Genomic DNA, 17912 nt, shown 5'->3' with positions numbered 1-17912 from the left:
ATTATTATGATTATATTATTATGAGGTCCTGACAGTCTTGGGTTGGTTTCCCTTGGACAGTGCAATATGCAGTGCCAGTACAGCTCTGATCAATCTGTGGTCAGTTCAACACTCAGCACCTCTCATGACACGGGTCACACAGATGTCACTGATGTCTCGTTGGTGGATGATGATAAAATCAATCATGTGCCAGTGTTTCAACCTCGGGTGTATTTGTACTCGTCTGCTATCCTAAACAAGGTGTTGATGATGCAAAGGCTGTGCTCTGTACACTTGCTGAGGAGGAGCAGCTGTTGTCATTGATTTTGCCTATTACGTGTCTGCCCAGGTCCCTTCCCATGTCAAAGTCTCCAAAGATGATTAGTTTGTCGCTTGGTGGGGTTGACTTTGCCAAACTGTTCATAAAATTGCTCCTTGACATCATCTGGGCTTGTAAGTGTAGGAGTATAAGCACTGATAATTGTGAGGTATTTGGTCTTGCTGAGAGGAATGTGCAATTTCATGAGGTGCTTGTTGATTCCAACTGGTACCACAGACACACTCCTCAGCAAAGTTGTCCTGATGGTAAAACCAACACCATGTATCCGGTCCTCTGCTGGCAGTTTTTCTTCCAGAAGAAGGTGTAGCCACCACCTCTTCTCTTAGGGATCCCTCGTCTGCAAACTGAGTTTCACTGTGGCTCTCTCTCTCTTTCTCTCTCTCTATATATATATTGATGTTATTTGGGGTAGACTTACCTAAAAATTATGGATTGTTTTAACACTAGACATAAAAATTTATTGACCAGGGTGTCTATTATCTGGAGTGGACATTAATTCCATAGGATTTCAAGTAGTCTGATTTCTTGACATGAACATCTGTTTTCAAGAAGCTATTTTTCAGCTCTTGAGTTTTTTTGTTTTTTTTGTCTTAAGTAAATATTCTCCCTCTACAGCCACTACAAACAGGCAGAAACTACTTCTCATGACTTCAAGATTTGAAATCCATCTGGCTCATCCAATCACAAGCCAGCTCTCAATCGCGTGACCGAGTATATAAAAGGTGAAATCATGAACCTTTAATTCTCTTTCTTGCTTGTCTTCCCAACAGCAAACATCGCTAGGGGCTTTGGCCCCTGGAAGAATGTGAGTACTATGAGCTAGCTATGGCTCTCTTCAAACTACCATTTTCATGTGCGATACCCACACAAACTTTATTTATCATTCTACAGGACTACTCTCGTCAATACAACTCCTACTCATGCACGCCAACACATTAGTACACCGAAGTTTGTCCTTTCTTTGTCTTTTGCCCCAGCGACTACTAGCTATAAACACGTGCACGAACACTGAACTATTCTCTTCTTCAACCAGCCAGCATGATATTCTATCTCTACACAAGAACGCTTCAACCTACTAACCCGTTTCCCTCTTGTACTAACATTGCTAGCTAAAATGACAAAGTTGTTTATTAATATAGAATGAAACCCTATTATGTTGTTTTCTCATTTCTATATTTTGGTGAACATGATCTGAACACGCAACCTCGTTCTGTTTCTTCATTAAAATTAAAATGGTGACCTCGGAATACGTGGCCTTCTAGGCTTTATTTGTTATTTTTGTTAAGCTTAAAAACAACAAACTTTCAGTATTGCTACACTCCACTTTGCTACAGGATTCTTTCCTTTCAAAAACTCATTTTGCCCACATACTCGTCACGAACAAAACAAAGGAGCATAAAAAAAAAACTGCCGCTTTACACTGATGAGCAAAAACAATCTTCAAATGTTGCTTACCCATCACTTGAGAATTCTCTAGAACACTGTTCCCGGACATTGTTTTCGCTGAAAAGAAAGGCAGAACATTCTCGTCGAACATGATAAACTAAAAAAGATGAAACATGTGTCACATAAACAAAGCTAAAAACATTTCACTAGAAATTATTTTCACATTTTCACGGAAAATAAATAAAACGTTTTCTGGAAACAAAACAAAGAAAACACATCTTTTCTTTCACAACGGCTACAAATAAAAAAAACACCAGCCTACAAAAAGAGTTAACACTTTCTTAGTGTACGAAAAATTCTAATATCTGGCCTGAACTTTCGCTGTTTTGCGTGCTACCTTTTTCTAGTACTTACTCTCTGCCTTATATGTGCACCACGCATATTACAACAATAATAAAAAAAACATGGGTCAACTCGACTCCATTTACACACATGGCATTTCTATGAGAAGCACTCCTCCTCGCAAAAGAAGTCCTTTTCACTGAAAAAATAAATAACTCTTTACTGAACAGTCGAGTCCAACAAAAACGTGCCATACAAAACACTCTTCACAGAAGAACACACTAGAAACATTTATTCAAAACCTCCACCGAAGTAAACTCATCAACAAATCAATCCGTCACTGACGTTTAGCAATGAGCAACTTAACGACTTCAAATTCCACTGAAATCGTTCAAATTTAAAGAAATTATATTCAATTCTACAAAACAAATTGAACACAGTCACATGCAACAAGCCTCATGTTGTCACAAAAGAACGGATTTTACAAGCAACTGTCATGGATAGACATATTACAAAATCCTCACTACTTCGAATTTTCTAAATTACAACTGACACACATAAAAGAACCTTTCTTTTATTTCGATAAACATTTTTGGTTTTCTTCCGAAAACCTTTCCAACAAGGGGGTATCTGTAGCAGCTGCTACCGCACAGGCAGAAACTACTTCTCACGACTTCGAGATTTGAAATCCATTCCTCCCTGGCTTGTCCAATCACAAGCCAGCTCTCTATCACGTGACTGAGTTTATAAAAGGCGAAATCACAAACCTTTAATTCTCTTTCTCGCTGGTTTGCCCAACAGCAAACATCGCCGGGGAGCTTTGGCACCCGGCAGAATATGAGTACTACTAGCTAGCTATGGCTCTCTTCAAACTACCATTTATTTCCACGTGTGGTACTCAAACGAACTTTATTTATCATTCTACAGGACTGCTCTCGTTGATACAACACATACTCACGCACGCCAACACATTAATCCACTGAAGACTTTGTCCTTTCTTTCTCTTTTGCCCTGGCGACTACTACTATAAGAACATGTGTGCGCATGAACACTGAACTCTCTTACTAATACGTTTCTCTCTCCTACCAAAGCTACTAACGAAAATGACAAAGTTGTTTATTAAATGTTAAAATGAGACTTCCTTTCGTTGTCTTCATTTTTAACTAAACGTCTGTTGTATTCATCTACACACATCCCGGCATTGAGCATGTTTACATTGCTTTTATCCAACTTGAGGGTGAAGAGGAGGGGCTGTATTATTGATCTAAAAAGCCATCTCTCAACTACAATATTTCTTGTCTAAAAACAGCATAATCTTGTGACTGTCATTCCATTTTGTTATTATTTTCAGCTCACGTGTGAACTTAACAATGTCCTCGCCTTGAAATTTATCCTGCAACAACCTTCTCCAGTCTGGTTGGATTTTTCCATTGCTGACATCAAATTGTATAAAAATACACGAGTAAGTAGATTTAAGCATTCTACAGGTTTGTAATTCTATTCTTAATATCATCTGAGGATTGAACCTTCAACTTCCAAAAAACCCTCAATTAGAACCAAGTATTACTTGACACGTATATCCATTATGCCATAAGGTTTTTGTGATCTGTTGTGCCACAGATCTTTGCAGATCACAAGGACCTGTCATGGAATGAATCTAAGTGCTGTGCTTGCAAGTATTTGTAGTGCAATGGATTGAAGTGAGAATAATATGAGAATAGCCTATGAAATGATTTGTCATTCAAATAATCCAAATAATATGTAGTAATAGTAGTATTCATTTTTATTAAGAAAAATAATTGAATTCATTAAAATAACAAAACTGATAGTTAGCATTGGTTTGTCTCAATTTTCATTAAAAATGCAGTCTGTAAAAAAATTAATTATTTAATCACATAATTCATTATTTTATATATAATGTTAAAGTTAATTATTGTATTTTTACTGAGTTGGCATTTAATTTCTATTTCTTTCATTTTAATTTTTCATTAAACAAATTATTTTTATTATTGTACTTCTTTTCTACTTCTTTCATTTTAATTTTATATTAAACAAATTATTTTTATTGTACTTTTCTACTTCTTTCATTTTAATTTTATATATAACAAATTATTTTTTATTATTGTAACTCTTTTCTACTTCTTTCATTTTAATTTTATATTAAACAAATTATTTTTTATTATTGTACTTCTTTTCTATTTCTTTCATTTTAATTGTATATTAAACAAATTATTTTTATGATTGTACTTTTCTATTTCATTTTAATTTTATATTAAACAAATTATTTTTTATTATTGTACTTCTTTTCTATTTCATTTTAATTGTATATTAAACAAATTATTTTTATGATTGTACTTTTCTATTTCATTTAAATTTTATATTAAACAAATTATTTTTTATTATTGTACTTTTCTATTTCTTTTCTTTTAATTTTATATTAAACAAATTATTTTTTATTATTGTACTTCTTTTCTATTTCATTTTAATTTTATATTAAACAAATTATTTTTTATTATTGTACTTCTTTTCTATTTCTTTTCTTTTAATTTTATATTAAACAAATTATTTTTTATTATTGTACTTCTTTTCTATTTCTTTCATTTTAATTTTTTATTACCCAAATTATTTTTTATTATTGTACTTCTTTTCTATTTCTTTCATTTTGATTTTATATTAAACAAATTATTTTTATTATTGTACTTTTCTATTTCATTTTAATTTTATATTAAACAAATTATTTTTTATTATTGTACTTCATTTCTATTTCATTTTCATTTTATATTAAACAAATTATTTTTTATAATTGTACTTATTTTCTATTTCTTTCATTTTAATTTTATATTAAACAAATTATTTTTTATTATTGTACATCATTTCTATTTCTTTTATTTTTATTTTAATTTTATATTAAATTATTTTTTATTATTGTACTTCTTTTCTATTACTTTTATTTTAATTTTATATTAAACAAATTATTTTTTATTATTGTACTTCTTTTCTATTTCTTTCATTTTAATTTTATATTAAACAAATTATTTTTATTATCGTACTTTTCTATTTCATTTTAATTTTATATTAAACAAATTATTTTTTTATTATTGTACTTCTTTTCTATTTCATTTTCATTTTATATTAAACAAATTATTTTTTATTATTGTACTTCTTTTCTATTTCATTTTAATTTTGTATTAAACAAATTATTTTTATTATTGTACTTCTTTTCTATTTCATTTTAATTTTATATTAAACAAATTATTTTTATTATTGTACTTCTTTTCTATTTCTTTGTAATTTTATATTAAACAAATTATTTTTTATTATTGTACTTCTTTTCTACTTTTATTTTAATTTTATATTAAACAAATTATTTTTTATTATTGTACTTCTTTTCTACTTTTATTTTAATTTTGTATTAAACAAATTATTTTTTATTATTGTACTTCTTTTCTATTTCATTTTAATTTTGTATTAAACAAATTATTTTTTATTATTGTACTTCTTTTCTATTTAATTTTAATTTTATATTAAACAAATTATTTTTTATTATTGTACTTCTTTTCTACTTTTATTTTAATTTTGTATTAAACAAATTATTTTTTATTATTGTACTTCTTTTCTATTTCATTTTAATTTTATATTAAATAAATTATTTTTATTATTGTACTTCTTTTCTATTTCATTTTAATTTTATATTAAACAAATTATTTTTTATTATTGTACTTCTTTTCTATTTCATTTTAATTTTATATTAAACAAATTATTTTTTATTATTGTACTTCTTTTCTATTTCATTTTAATTTTATATTAAACAAATTATTTTTATTATTGTACTTCTTTTCTATTTCATTTTAATTTTATATTAAACAAATTATTTTTATTATTGTACTTTTCTATTTCATTTTAATTTTATATTAAACAAATTATTTTTTATTATTGTACTTCTTTTCTATTTCATTTTAATTTTATATTAAATAAATTATTTTTATTATTGTACTTCTTTTCTATTTCATTTTAATTTTATATTAAACAAATTATTTTTTATTATTGTACTTCTTTTCTATTTCATTTTAATTTTATATTAAACAAATTATTTTTTATTATTGTACTTCTTTTCTATTTCATTTTAATTTTATATTAAATAAATTATTTTTATTATTGTACTTCTTTTCTATTTCTTTGTAATTTTATATTAAACAAATTATTTTTTATTATTGTACTTCTTTTCTATTTCATTTTAATTTTATATTAAACAAATTATTTTTTATTTTTGTACTTCTTTTCTACTTTTATTTTAATTTTGTATTAAAAAAATTAGTTTTATTATTGTACTTCTTTTCTATTTCATTTTAATTTTATATTAAACAAATTATTTTTATTATTGTACTTCTTTTCTATTTCTTTGTAATTTTATATTAAACAAATTATTTTTTATTATTGTACTTCTTTTCTATTTCATTTTAATTTTATATTAAACAAATTATTTTTATTATTGTACTTCTTTTCTATTTCTTTTATTTTAATTTTAATTTTATATTAAACAAATTATTTTTTATTATTGTACTTCTTTTCTATTTCTTTCATTTTAATTTTATATTAAAGAAATTATTTTTTATTATTTTACTTCATTTCTATTTCTTTTACTTTAATTTTATATTAAACAAATTATTTTTTATTATAGTACTTCATTTCTATTTCTTTTATTTTAATTTTAATTTTATATTGAACAAATTATTTTTATTATTGTACTTCTTTTCTATTTCATTTTAATTTTATATTAAACAAATTATTTTTTATTATTGTACTTCTTTTCTACTTCTTTTCTATTCCATTTTAATTTTATATTAAACAAATTATTTTTTATTATCGTACTTCTTTTCTATTTCTTTCATTTTAATTTTATATTAAACAAATTATTTTTTATTATTGTACTTCTTTTCTATTTCTTTCATTTTAATTTTATATTAAACAAATTATTTTTTATTATTGTACTTTTTTTCTATTTCTTTCATTTTAATTTATATTAAACAAATTATTTTTTATTATTGTACTTCATTTCTATTTCTTTTATTTTAATTTTAATTTTATATTAAACAAATTATTTTTTATTATTGTACTTCATTTCTATTTCTTTTATTTTAATTTTAATTTTATATTAAACAAATTATTTTTCATTATTGTACTTCTTTTCTATTTCTTTCATTTTAATTTTATATTAAACAAATTATTTTTTATTATTGTACTCCTTTTCTATTTCTTTCATTTTTATTTTATATTAAACAAATTATTTTTTATTATTGTACTTCATTTCTATTTCTTTTATTTTAATTTTAATTTTATATTAAACAAATTATTTTTTATTATTTTACTTCATTTCTATTTCTTTTATTTTAATTTTATATTAAACAAATTATTTTTTATTATTGTACTTCTTTTCTATTTCTTTTATTTTAATTTTAATTTTAATTTTATATTAAACAAATTATTTTTTTATTATTGTACTTCATTTCTATTTCTTTTATTTTAATTTTATGTTAAACAAATTATTTTTCATTATTGTACTTCTTTTCTATTTCTTTCATTTTAATTTTATATTAAACAAATTATTTTTATTGTACTTCTTTTCTACTTCTTTCATTGTAATTTTATATTAAACAAATTATTTTTATGATTGTACTTCTTTTCTACTTCTTTCATTTTAATTGTATATTAAACAAATTATTTTTTATTATTGTACTTCATTTCTATTTCTTTTATTTTAATTTTAATTTTATATTAAACAAATTATTTTTTATTATTGTACTTCTTTTCTATTTCTTTCATTTTAATTTTGTATTAAACAAATTATTTTTTATTATTGTACTTCTTTTCTATTTCTTTCATTTTAATTTTATATTAAACAAATTATTTTTATTGTACTTCTTTTCTACTTCTTTCATTTTAATTTTATATTAAACAAATTATTTTTTATTATTGTACTTCATTTCTATTTCTTTTATTTTAATTTTAATTTTATATTAAACAAATTATTTTTTATTATTGTACTTCTTTTCTATTTCTTTCATTTTAATTTTGTATTAAACAAATTATTTTTTATTATTGTACTTCTTTTCTATTTCTTTCATTTTAATTTTATATTAAACAAATTATTTTTATTGTACTTCTTTTCTACTTCTTTCATTTTAATTTTATATTAAACAAATTATTTTTTATTATTGTACTTCATTTCTATTTCTTTTATTTTAATTTTATATTAAACAAATTATTTTTTATTATTGTACTTCTTTTCTATTTCTTTCATTTTAATTTTATATTAAACAAATTATTTTTATTGTACTTTTCTACTTCTTTCATTTTAATTTTATATTAAACAAATTATTTTTTATTATTGTACTTCATTTCTATTTCTTTTATTTTAATTTTATATTAAACAAATTATTTTTTATTATTGTACTACTTTTCTACTTCTTTCATTTTAATTTTATATGAAACAAATTATTTTTCATTATTGTACTTCTTTTTATTTCATTTTAATTTTATATTAAACAAATTATTTTTTATTATTGTACTTCTTTTCTATTTCTTTTATTTTAATTTTATATTAAACAAATTATTTTTTATTATTGTACTTCATTTCTATTTCTTTTATTTTAATTTTAATTTTATATTAAACAAATTATTTTTTATTATTGTACTTCATTTCTATTTCTTTTATTTTAATTTTAATTTTATATTAAACAAATTATTTTTTATTATTGTACTTCATTTCTATTTCTTTTATTTTAATTTTAATTGTATATTAAACAAATTATTTTTTATTTTTGTACTTCTTTTCTATTTCTTTCATTTTAATTTTATATTAAACAAATTATTTTTATTGTACTTCTTTTCTACTTCTTTCATTTTAATTTTATATTAAACAAATTATTTTTTATTATTGTACTTCTTTTCTATTTCTTTCATTTTAATTTTATATTAAACAAATTATTTTTTATTATTGTACTTCTTTTCTATTTCTTTTATTTTAATTTTATATTAAACAAATTATTTTTTATTATTGTACTTCTTTTCTACTTCTTTTATTTTAAATTTATATTAAACAAATTATTTTTTATTATTGTACTTCTTTTCTACTTCTTTTATTTTAATTTTATATTAAACGAATTATTTTTATTATTGTACTTCTTTTCTATTTCATTTTAATTTTATATTAAACAAATTATTTTTTATTATTGTACTTCTTTTCTACTTCTTTTATTTTAATTTTATATTAAACAAATTATTTTTATTATTGTACTTCTTTTCTATTTCATTTTAATTTTATATTAAACAAATTATTTTTATGATTGTACTTTTCTATTTCATTTTAATTTTATATTAAACAAATTATTTTTCATTATTGTACTTCTTTTCTATTTCTTTCATTTTAATTTTATATTAAACAAATTATTTTTTTATTATTGTACTTCTTTACTATTTCTTTCATTTTAATTTTAAATTTATATTAAGCAAATTATTTTTTATTATTGTACTTCTTTTCTATTTCTTTCATTTTAATTTTATATTAAACAAATTATTTTTTATTATTGTACTTCATTTCTATTTCTTTTATTTTAATTTTAATTTTATATTAAACAAATTATTTTTTATTATTGTACTTCTTTTCTATTTCTTTGTAATTTTATATTAAACAAATTATTTTTTATTTTTGTACTTCTTTTCTATTTCTTTAATTTTAATTTTATATTAAACAAATTATTTTTATTGTACTTCTTTTCTACTTCTTTCATTTTAATTTTATATTAAACAAATTATTTTTTATTATTGTACTTCTTTTCTGTTTCTTTTCTTTTAATTTTATATTAAACAAATTTTATTATTGTACTTCTTTTCTATTTCTTTCATTTTAATTTTATATTAAACAAATTATTTTTTATTATTGTACTTCTTTTCTATTTCTTTCATTTTAATTTTATATTACACAAATTATTTTTTATTATTGTACTTTTCTCTTTCATTTTAATTTTATATTAAACAAATTATTTTCATTATTGTACTTCTTTTCTATTTCATTTTAATTTTATATTAAAGAAATTATTTTTTATTATTGTACTTTTCTATTTCATTTTCATTTCATATTAAACAAATTATTTTTTATTATTGTACTTCATTTCTATTTCATTTTAATTTTATATTAAACAAATTATTTTTTATTATTGTACTTCTTTTCTATTTCTTTCATTTTAATTTTATATTAAACAAATTATTTTTTATTATTGTACTTCTTTTCTATTTCTTTCATTTTAATTTTATATTAAACAAATTATTTTTTATTATTGTACTTCTTTTCTATTTCATTTTAATTTTATATTAAACAAATTATTTTTTATTATTGTACTTCTTTTCTATTTAATTTGAATTTATATTAAACAAATTATTTTTTATTATTGTACTTCTTTTCTATTTCATTTTAATTTTATATTAAACAAATTATTTTTTATTTTTGTACTTCTTTTCTACTTTTATTTTAAATTAATATTAAACAAATTATTTTTATTATTGTACTTCTTTTCTATTTCATTTTAATTTTATATTAAACAAATTATTTTTATTATTGTACTTTTCTATTTCATTTTAATTTTATATTAAAGAAATTATTTTTTATTTTTGTACTTCTTTTCTACTTTTATTTTAATTTTGTATTAAACAAATTAGTTTTATTATTGTACTTCTTTTCTATTTCATTTTAATTTTATATTAAACAAATTATTTTTATTATTGTACTTCTTTTCTATTTCATTTTAATTTTATATTAAACAAATTATTTTTCATTATTGTACTTCTTTTCTATTTCTTTCATTTTAATTTTATATTAAACAAATTATTTTTATTATTGTACTGCTTTTCTATTTCTTTTAATTTAATTATTATTGTACTTCTTTTCTACTTCTTTCATTTTAATTTTATATTAAACAAATTATTTTTTATTATTGTACTTCTTTTCTATTTTATATTAAACAAATTATTTTTTATTATTGTATTTCTTTTCTATTTCTTTCATTTTAATTTTATATTAAACAAATTTTTATTTCTATTTCATTTTAATTTTATATTAAACAAATTATTTTTTATTATTGTAACTCTTTTCTACTTCTTTCATTTTAATTTTATATTAAACAAATTATTTTTTATTATTGTACTTCTTTTCTATTTCATTTTAATTTTATATTAAACAAATTATTTTTTATTATTGTACTTCTTTTCTACTTCTTTTATTTTAATTTTATATTAAACAAATTATTTTTATTATTGTACTTCTTTTCTATTTCATTTTAATTTTATATTAAACAAATTATTTTTTATTATTGTACTTCTTTTCTATTTCTTTCATTTTAATTTTATATTAAACAAATTATTTTTTATTATTGTACTTTATTTTTATTTCTTTTATTTTAATTTTATATTAAACAAATTATTTTTTATTATTGTACTTCATTTCTATTTCTTTTATTTTAATTTTAATTTTATATTAAACAAATTATTTTTTATTATTGTACTTCTTTTCTATTTCTTTGTAATTTTATATTAAACAAATTATTTTTTATTTTTGTACTTCTTTTCTATTTCTTTCATTTTAATTTTATATTAAACGAATTATTTTTATTGTACTTCTTTTCTACTTCTTTCATTTTAATTTTATATTAAACAAATTATTTTTTATTATTGTACTTCTTTTCTATTTCATTTTAATTTTATATTAAACAAATTATTTTTCATTATTGTACTTCTTTTTATTTCATTTTAATTTTATATTAAACAAATTGTTTTTTTAATATTGTACTTCATTTCTATTTCTTTTTTTTTAATTTTAATTTTATATTAAACAAATTATTTTTTATTATTGTACTTCTTTTCTACTTTTATTTTAATTTTATATTAAACAAATTATTTTTTATTATTGTACTTCATTTCTATTTCTTTTCTATTTCATTTTAATTTCATATTAAACAAATTATTTTTATTATTGTACTTCTTTTCTACTTCTTTCATTTTAATTTTATATTAAACAAATTATTTTTATTATTGTACTTCTTTTCTACTTCTTTCGTTTTAATTTTATATTAAACAAATTATTTTTCATTATTGTACTTCTTTTTATTTCATTTTAATTTTATATTAAACAAATTATTTTTTATTATTGTACTTCTTTTCTATTTCATTCATTTTAATTTTATATTAAACAAATTATTTTTCATTATTGTACTTCTTTTTATTTCATTTTAATTTTATATTAAACAAATTATTTTTATTATTGTACTTCTTTTCTACTTCTTTCATTTTAATTTTATATTAAACAAATTATTTTTTATTATTGTACTTCTTTTCTATTTCTTTTATTTTAATTTTATATTAAACAAATTATTTTTTATTATTGTACTTCTTTTTATTTCATTTTAATTTTATATTAAACAAATTATTTTTTATTATGTTACTTCTTTTTATTTCATTTTAATTTTATATTAAACAAATTATTTTTTATTATTGTACTTCTTTTCTACTTCTTTCATTTTAATTTTATATTAAACAAATTACTTTTTATTATTGTACTTCTTTTCTATTTCTTTGTAATTTTATATTAAACAAATTATTTATTATTATTGTACTTCTTTTCTATTTCATTTTAATTTTATATTAAACAAATTATTTTTTGTTATTGTACTTCTTTTCTATTTCTTTCATTTTAATTTTATATTAAACAAATTATTTTTAATTATTGTACTTTTCTACTTCTTTCATTTTAATTTTCTATTAAACAAATTATTTTTTATAATTGTACTTCTTTTCTATTTCTTTGTAATTTTATATTAAACAAATTTTTTTTATTATTGTACTTCTTTTCTATTTCATTTTAATTTTATATTAAACAAATTATTTTTTATTATTGTACTTCTTTTCTATTTCTTTGTAATTTTATATTAAACAAATTTTTTTTCATTATTGTACTTTTCTATTTCATTTTAATTTTATATTAAACAAATTATTTTTTATTATTGTACTTCATTTCTATTTCTTTTATTTTAATTTTAATTTTATATTAAACAAATTATCTTTTATTATTGTACTTCATTTCTATTTCTTTTATTTTAATTTTAATTTTATATTAAACAAATTATTTTTTATTATTGTACTTTTCTATTTCTTTCATTTTAATTTTATATTAAACAAATTATTTTTTATTATTGTACTTCTTTTCTATTTAATTTGAATTTATATTAAACAAATTATTTTTTATTATTGTACTTTTCTATTTCTTTCATTTTAATTTTATATTAAACAAATTATTTTTTATTATTGTACTTCTTTTCTATTTCTTTGTAATTTTATATTAAACAAATTATTTTTTATTATTGTACTTCATTTCTATTTCTTTTATTTTAATTTTAATTTTATATTAAACAAATTATTTTTTATTATTGTACTTCATTTCTATTTCTTTTATTTTAATTTTAATTTTATATTAAACAAATTATTTTTTATTATTGTACTTCTTTTCTATTTCTTTGTAATTTTATATTAAACAAATTATTTTTTATTTTTTTAGTAATTTTTAATTAATAACCTTTATCATGTTTTAAAATCTAATCAAATCTAAATGTTGAAAGAAAATGTAAAAGAATAATTTGAAAAGTATTGTTTGATCCTATTATTGTACTTCTTTACTATTTCTTTCATTTTAATTTTGTATTAAACAAATTATTTTTTATTATTGTAACTCTTTTCTATTTCTTTCATTTTAATTTTATATTAAACAAATTATTTTTTATTATTGTACTTCTTTTCTATTTCATTTTAATTTTATATTAAACAAATACTTTTTATTATTGTACTGTTCTATTTCTTTCATTTTAATTTTATATTAAACAAATTATTTTTATTATTGTACTTTTCTATTTCTTTCATTGTAATTTTATATTAAACAAATAATTTTTTATTATTGTACTTCTTTTCTATTTCATTTGAATTTTATATTAAACAAATTATTTTTTATTATTGTACTTCTTTTCTATTTCATTTTAATTTTATATTAAAGAAATTATTTTTATTATTGTACTGTTCTATTTCTTTCATTTTAATTTTATATTAAACAAATTATTTTTCATTATCGTACTTTTTATTTCATTTTAATTTTATATTAAACAAATTATTTTATTATTGTACTTCTTTACTATTTCTTTCATTTTAATTTTGTATTAAACAAATTATTTTTTATTATTGTAACTCTTTTCTATTTCTTTCATTTTAATTTTATATTAAACAAATTATTTTTTATTATTGTGCTTCATTTCTACTTCTTTCATTTTCATTTTGTATTAAAAAGAGTATTATTATTATTGTACTTCTTTTCTATTTCATTTTGTTTTTATATTAAGCAAATTATTATTTATTATTGTACTTCTTTTCTATTTCCTTCATTTTTATTTCATATTAAATTATTTTTTATCATAGTACTTCTTTTCTATTTCATTTTAATTTTGTGTTAAACAAATTATTTTGTATTTTTGTACTTCTTTTCTACTTCTTTCATTTTATTTTTGTATTACACTAATTATTTTTTATTAGTGTATTCTTTTCTATTTCCTTCATTTTAATTTCATACTAAACAAATTATTTTGTATTATTGTACTTCTTTTCTATTTCTTTCATTTAAATTTCATATTAAACAAATTTATTTTATTTTACTTCTTTTCTATTTTTTTCATTTAAATTTTATATTAAACAAATTTGTTTATCATTGTACTTCTTTTCTATTTCATTTTAATTTTATATTAAAGAAATTATTGTTTATTATTGCACTTCTTTTCTATTGCCTTCATTTTCATTGTATATTAAAAAAATGATTTTTTATTATGGTACTTCTTTTCTATTTAATTTTAATTTTATATTTAACAAATTATTTTTATTATTGTACTTCTTTTCCATTTTCTTCATTTTAATTTTGTATTCTTTACTTTTCAGAACAATTATTTAACTTACAATCCGTTTTATGACTTGAAGAAAGAAGCATCAATAAAAATGGAAAATCAGAAAAAAGTAAATATAAAATGTACTTAGAACTATAGAGAAGGTGGTTATTTTAGTAATTTTTAATTAATAACCTTTATCATGTTTTAAAATCTAATCAAATCTAAATGTTGAAAGAAAATGTAAAAGAATAATTTGAAAAGTGTTTGATCCTATTCAATTCAAATTGCACAAACATGTGGCCATGTATGTAACAATCATATAGTCTAAAAGTAATAGGGTTCATTATGAACATGTAGGAGTGCAAAAACCTGTAGCATAGTACCTGGCTTGGATGAGACAACGATCATATGTTCAGAAATGTATCACTGAGAATGAAAAACATGAAGAAAAATGCATGATTGAGAAGGTCCACCAAAAGAGATGGTGTGTTTCTAGCTTTATTGGATTCTTTGTTTTTGTTTGGAGAGTTACTGTTTTTTTTATTAGAAACTGGTATTTCACACATTGGTTCCCTAAGTTTATTGCTTTGAACGAGCAGGAATCATTTTTCATTGGTCCAAAATTGTAGAATTCACATCTTTATGTGAAAGCATGTTTTTTTATTTTTGTTCTTTTTGGGACAGCACAAAGTTATTGATTTGATTTTCTTCTATTTCCACTTAATATAGAAATGGAGAAGTAACTTTGAAAAATAAAATATAAATAGCTTTAAACATAAAAAGAATTTTTGAAAATCTTAGTTAAAATTTTGTAATAATGATCACCAGATCCAATCTATACAAAATATTTTGTTAAATTTGCATGAATAAACAAATATGCACCAAGCGTATTGTTAAAGCTGTAAAGCAAAATAAGCAAGGTGTATAAACCGAGTGAGAGAGTACAAAAGACAGAAATATCACAACACGTCAAACATTTCAAGCTTAAAAAATTAAGTTTTCTTAATAGTCATAGTCTATAACATTTTACCAACATCAGTCAAAAATACATGCTTGAGAGTTGACTACATCCAACGGATGCAGAATACGAGGGGTGTGCAATAAGTAATGCCCCTGACCCACTTCCAGTTGTCTGATCTAGCTGAAATTTTGCATGTGCAATGATTTATCTCTCCATGGGTTATGTGGCAAATTACAGCTCTGAACTAATTGTGGTTTCTGTTTTACAGATGTTTGAACTGAGTCAGGTGTCAAATGGAGCCTGTTGAATGTCGAGCAGTGATCCAGTTTTTGTATTTGAAAGGACGCACACCACAGGAGACTTGATGAAATGAAAGAAACTTATGGTGATAAGGCACTATCATATGACCTTGTAAAATGCTGGCATCGTGAATTCAAACATGACCGGAAGACTGTGGAAACAGCTCCCAGACCTGGTCGACCCCGCTTCTGCCATTGATGAGGCATCTGTCCGTCAAGTTGAGGCTGCCATTTTGGAAGATCGGTGCATTACTATTCGCCAAATAGCCCAAGATGTCAAGATTAGTACAGGGTCTGTGGAAATTATCATTCATGACCATTTGCATATGCATAAGATGTCTGCCAGATGGATTCCCACGTTGCTCACACCATTCCAGAAGTGAAAACGCGTTGAGTGCTCGAGGGTGAATTTGGAGATGTGCCAAGAAGATGAGCCAAAGTTTTTCAAAAGACTGATTACACAGGATGAAACCTGGGTTCATCACTATTATGACACTATTGGTGTCATGAATGCATGCAGCGAGGTGCATATTGCGGTGAGAGAGGGGTGTTTGACCAGACGGGATAGAGGAAGAGAAGGCAGAAGAGGGGGTGTTGATGTCTGATTGTTTTTATCTCATTGTCGTTATATATCTGTTAACATGAAGGGTTGTTTTTAAAATCTCTGAGAGGTATGAAGAGATCCAGAGATCCTTAGCTGATTAAGGCTGACAACTTAGAATGGGGGTCAAGGGTAGGGGTCGCCGCCAAGCATTGTTCGACCTGGAATGACTAATCACTCCTAATTTGATAAGTAAAAACTTCAGTGCAAATGAGGGTTGAAATTTGGTAGAGATAAGTTCGAAGAGGAGGAGTAGAAATTAGGAGAACAGAGAGAAAGAGAGGTGTTGAGTGGACAAGACGAAGGGTAAGCTCTAAGAGGAAGAAAGAAAGGGTGTTTGTAACCACTCTCTGAAGGAGAGGTGGGGAAAAGGGGTTGGATTTAGGAAAAAGAATTCTAAAAAAGGTAGAGTCGTAGCCAGCAAACTGAATGGTTGAACTGGTCAGGCGCTCCCGATTTGGGAGCCCTTAGGGCCTGATGTTATGATGTTAATTAACCTGTGTTAATGGGAAATCTGTGACTGGTCTGGTCTTACATTGTTTCACTGCTATAGTCAATTCAGACAGTAGCTGTTATGAAGTAATGAAATTAATAAATAGTTTGTTATTGTTATAAACCGGAGTTCTGTTTGTTTGTGGTGAGGACTCTTCATTTGCAGCAAGCCGCAAGGACCAACGGAGTGATTGATGTACCCGGAGACTACCTACACAGGGTAGGAGATGATTCAATTGAGAGGCAAAGCGCCCCACCATGAAAACACAGTGGGTGAAGACGATCAACAGGCCAACTTGTGACGGGACAATGTACGATCGAAAGAACACCTTTCATATCGGGTGGAATCCGACGAGGTTAAGAACACCCAGTGTGGTTGGTGCAGTATTGGTCTGGTTATACTATGATCCAGACCAAAGCCCAGTCAATGCAGTGGAAGCACTTGGACTCACCACCTCCAAAGAAGGCAAGGGTGCAGCGCTCCACTGGCAAGGTCATGCTCACAGTCTTCTGGGACCAGGACGGAGTAGTGATGACAGATTTCCTGGCA

At 21.9% G+C, this 17912-nt stretch overlaps 1 protein-coding gene across 2 annotated transcripts in view; it reads left to right on the top strand.

Annotated features, from left to right (window-relative positions):
* The window catches only part of LOC145265430 (nicolin-1-like), a 69021-nt gene that overhangs the window by 42542 nt on the left and 8567 nt on the right, over positions 1-17912 (top strand). Inside the window, exons 4-5 of one of the 2 annotated variants that reach the window (XM_080121263.1) lie at positions 3399-3509; positions 15062-15136. In XM_080121263.1, coding sequence (XP_079977389.1) covers positions 3399-3509; positions 15062-15136 — 186 coding nt within the window. The remainder of the gene's footprint in view (positions 1-3398; positions 3510-15061; positions 15137-17912) is intronic. The other variant, XM_080121264.1, reaches the window with a different exon arrangement.

This window comes from Euprymna scolopes, chromosome 40 (genome assembly GCF_053919585.1).
Source record: "Euprymna scolopes isolate OS-2025 chromosome 40, ASM5391958v1, whole genome shotgun sequence".
Lineage (NCBI taxonomy): Eukaryota > Metazoa > Mollusca > Cephalopoda > Sepiida > Sepiolidae > Euprymna > Euprymna scolopes.
The sequence above is the reverse complement of the archived record's forward strand: the minus strand, read 5'-3'. Positions and strand labels throughout refer to the sequence as shown.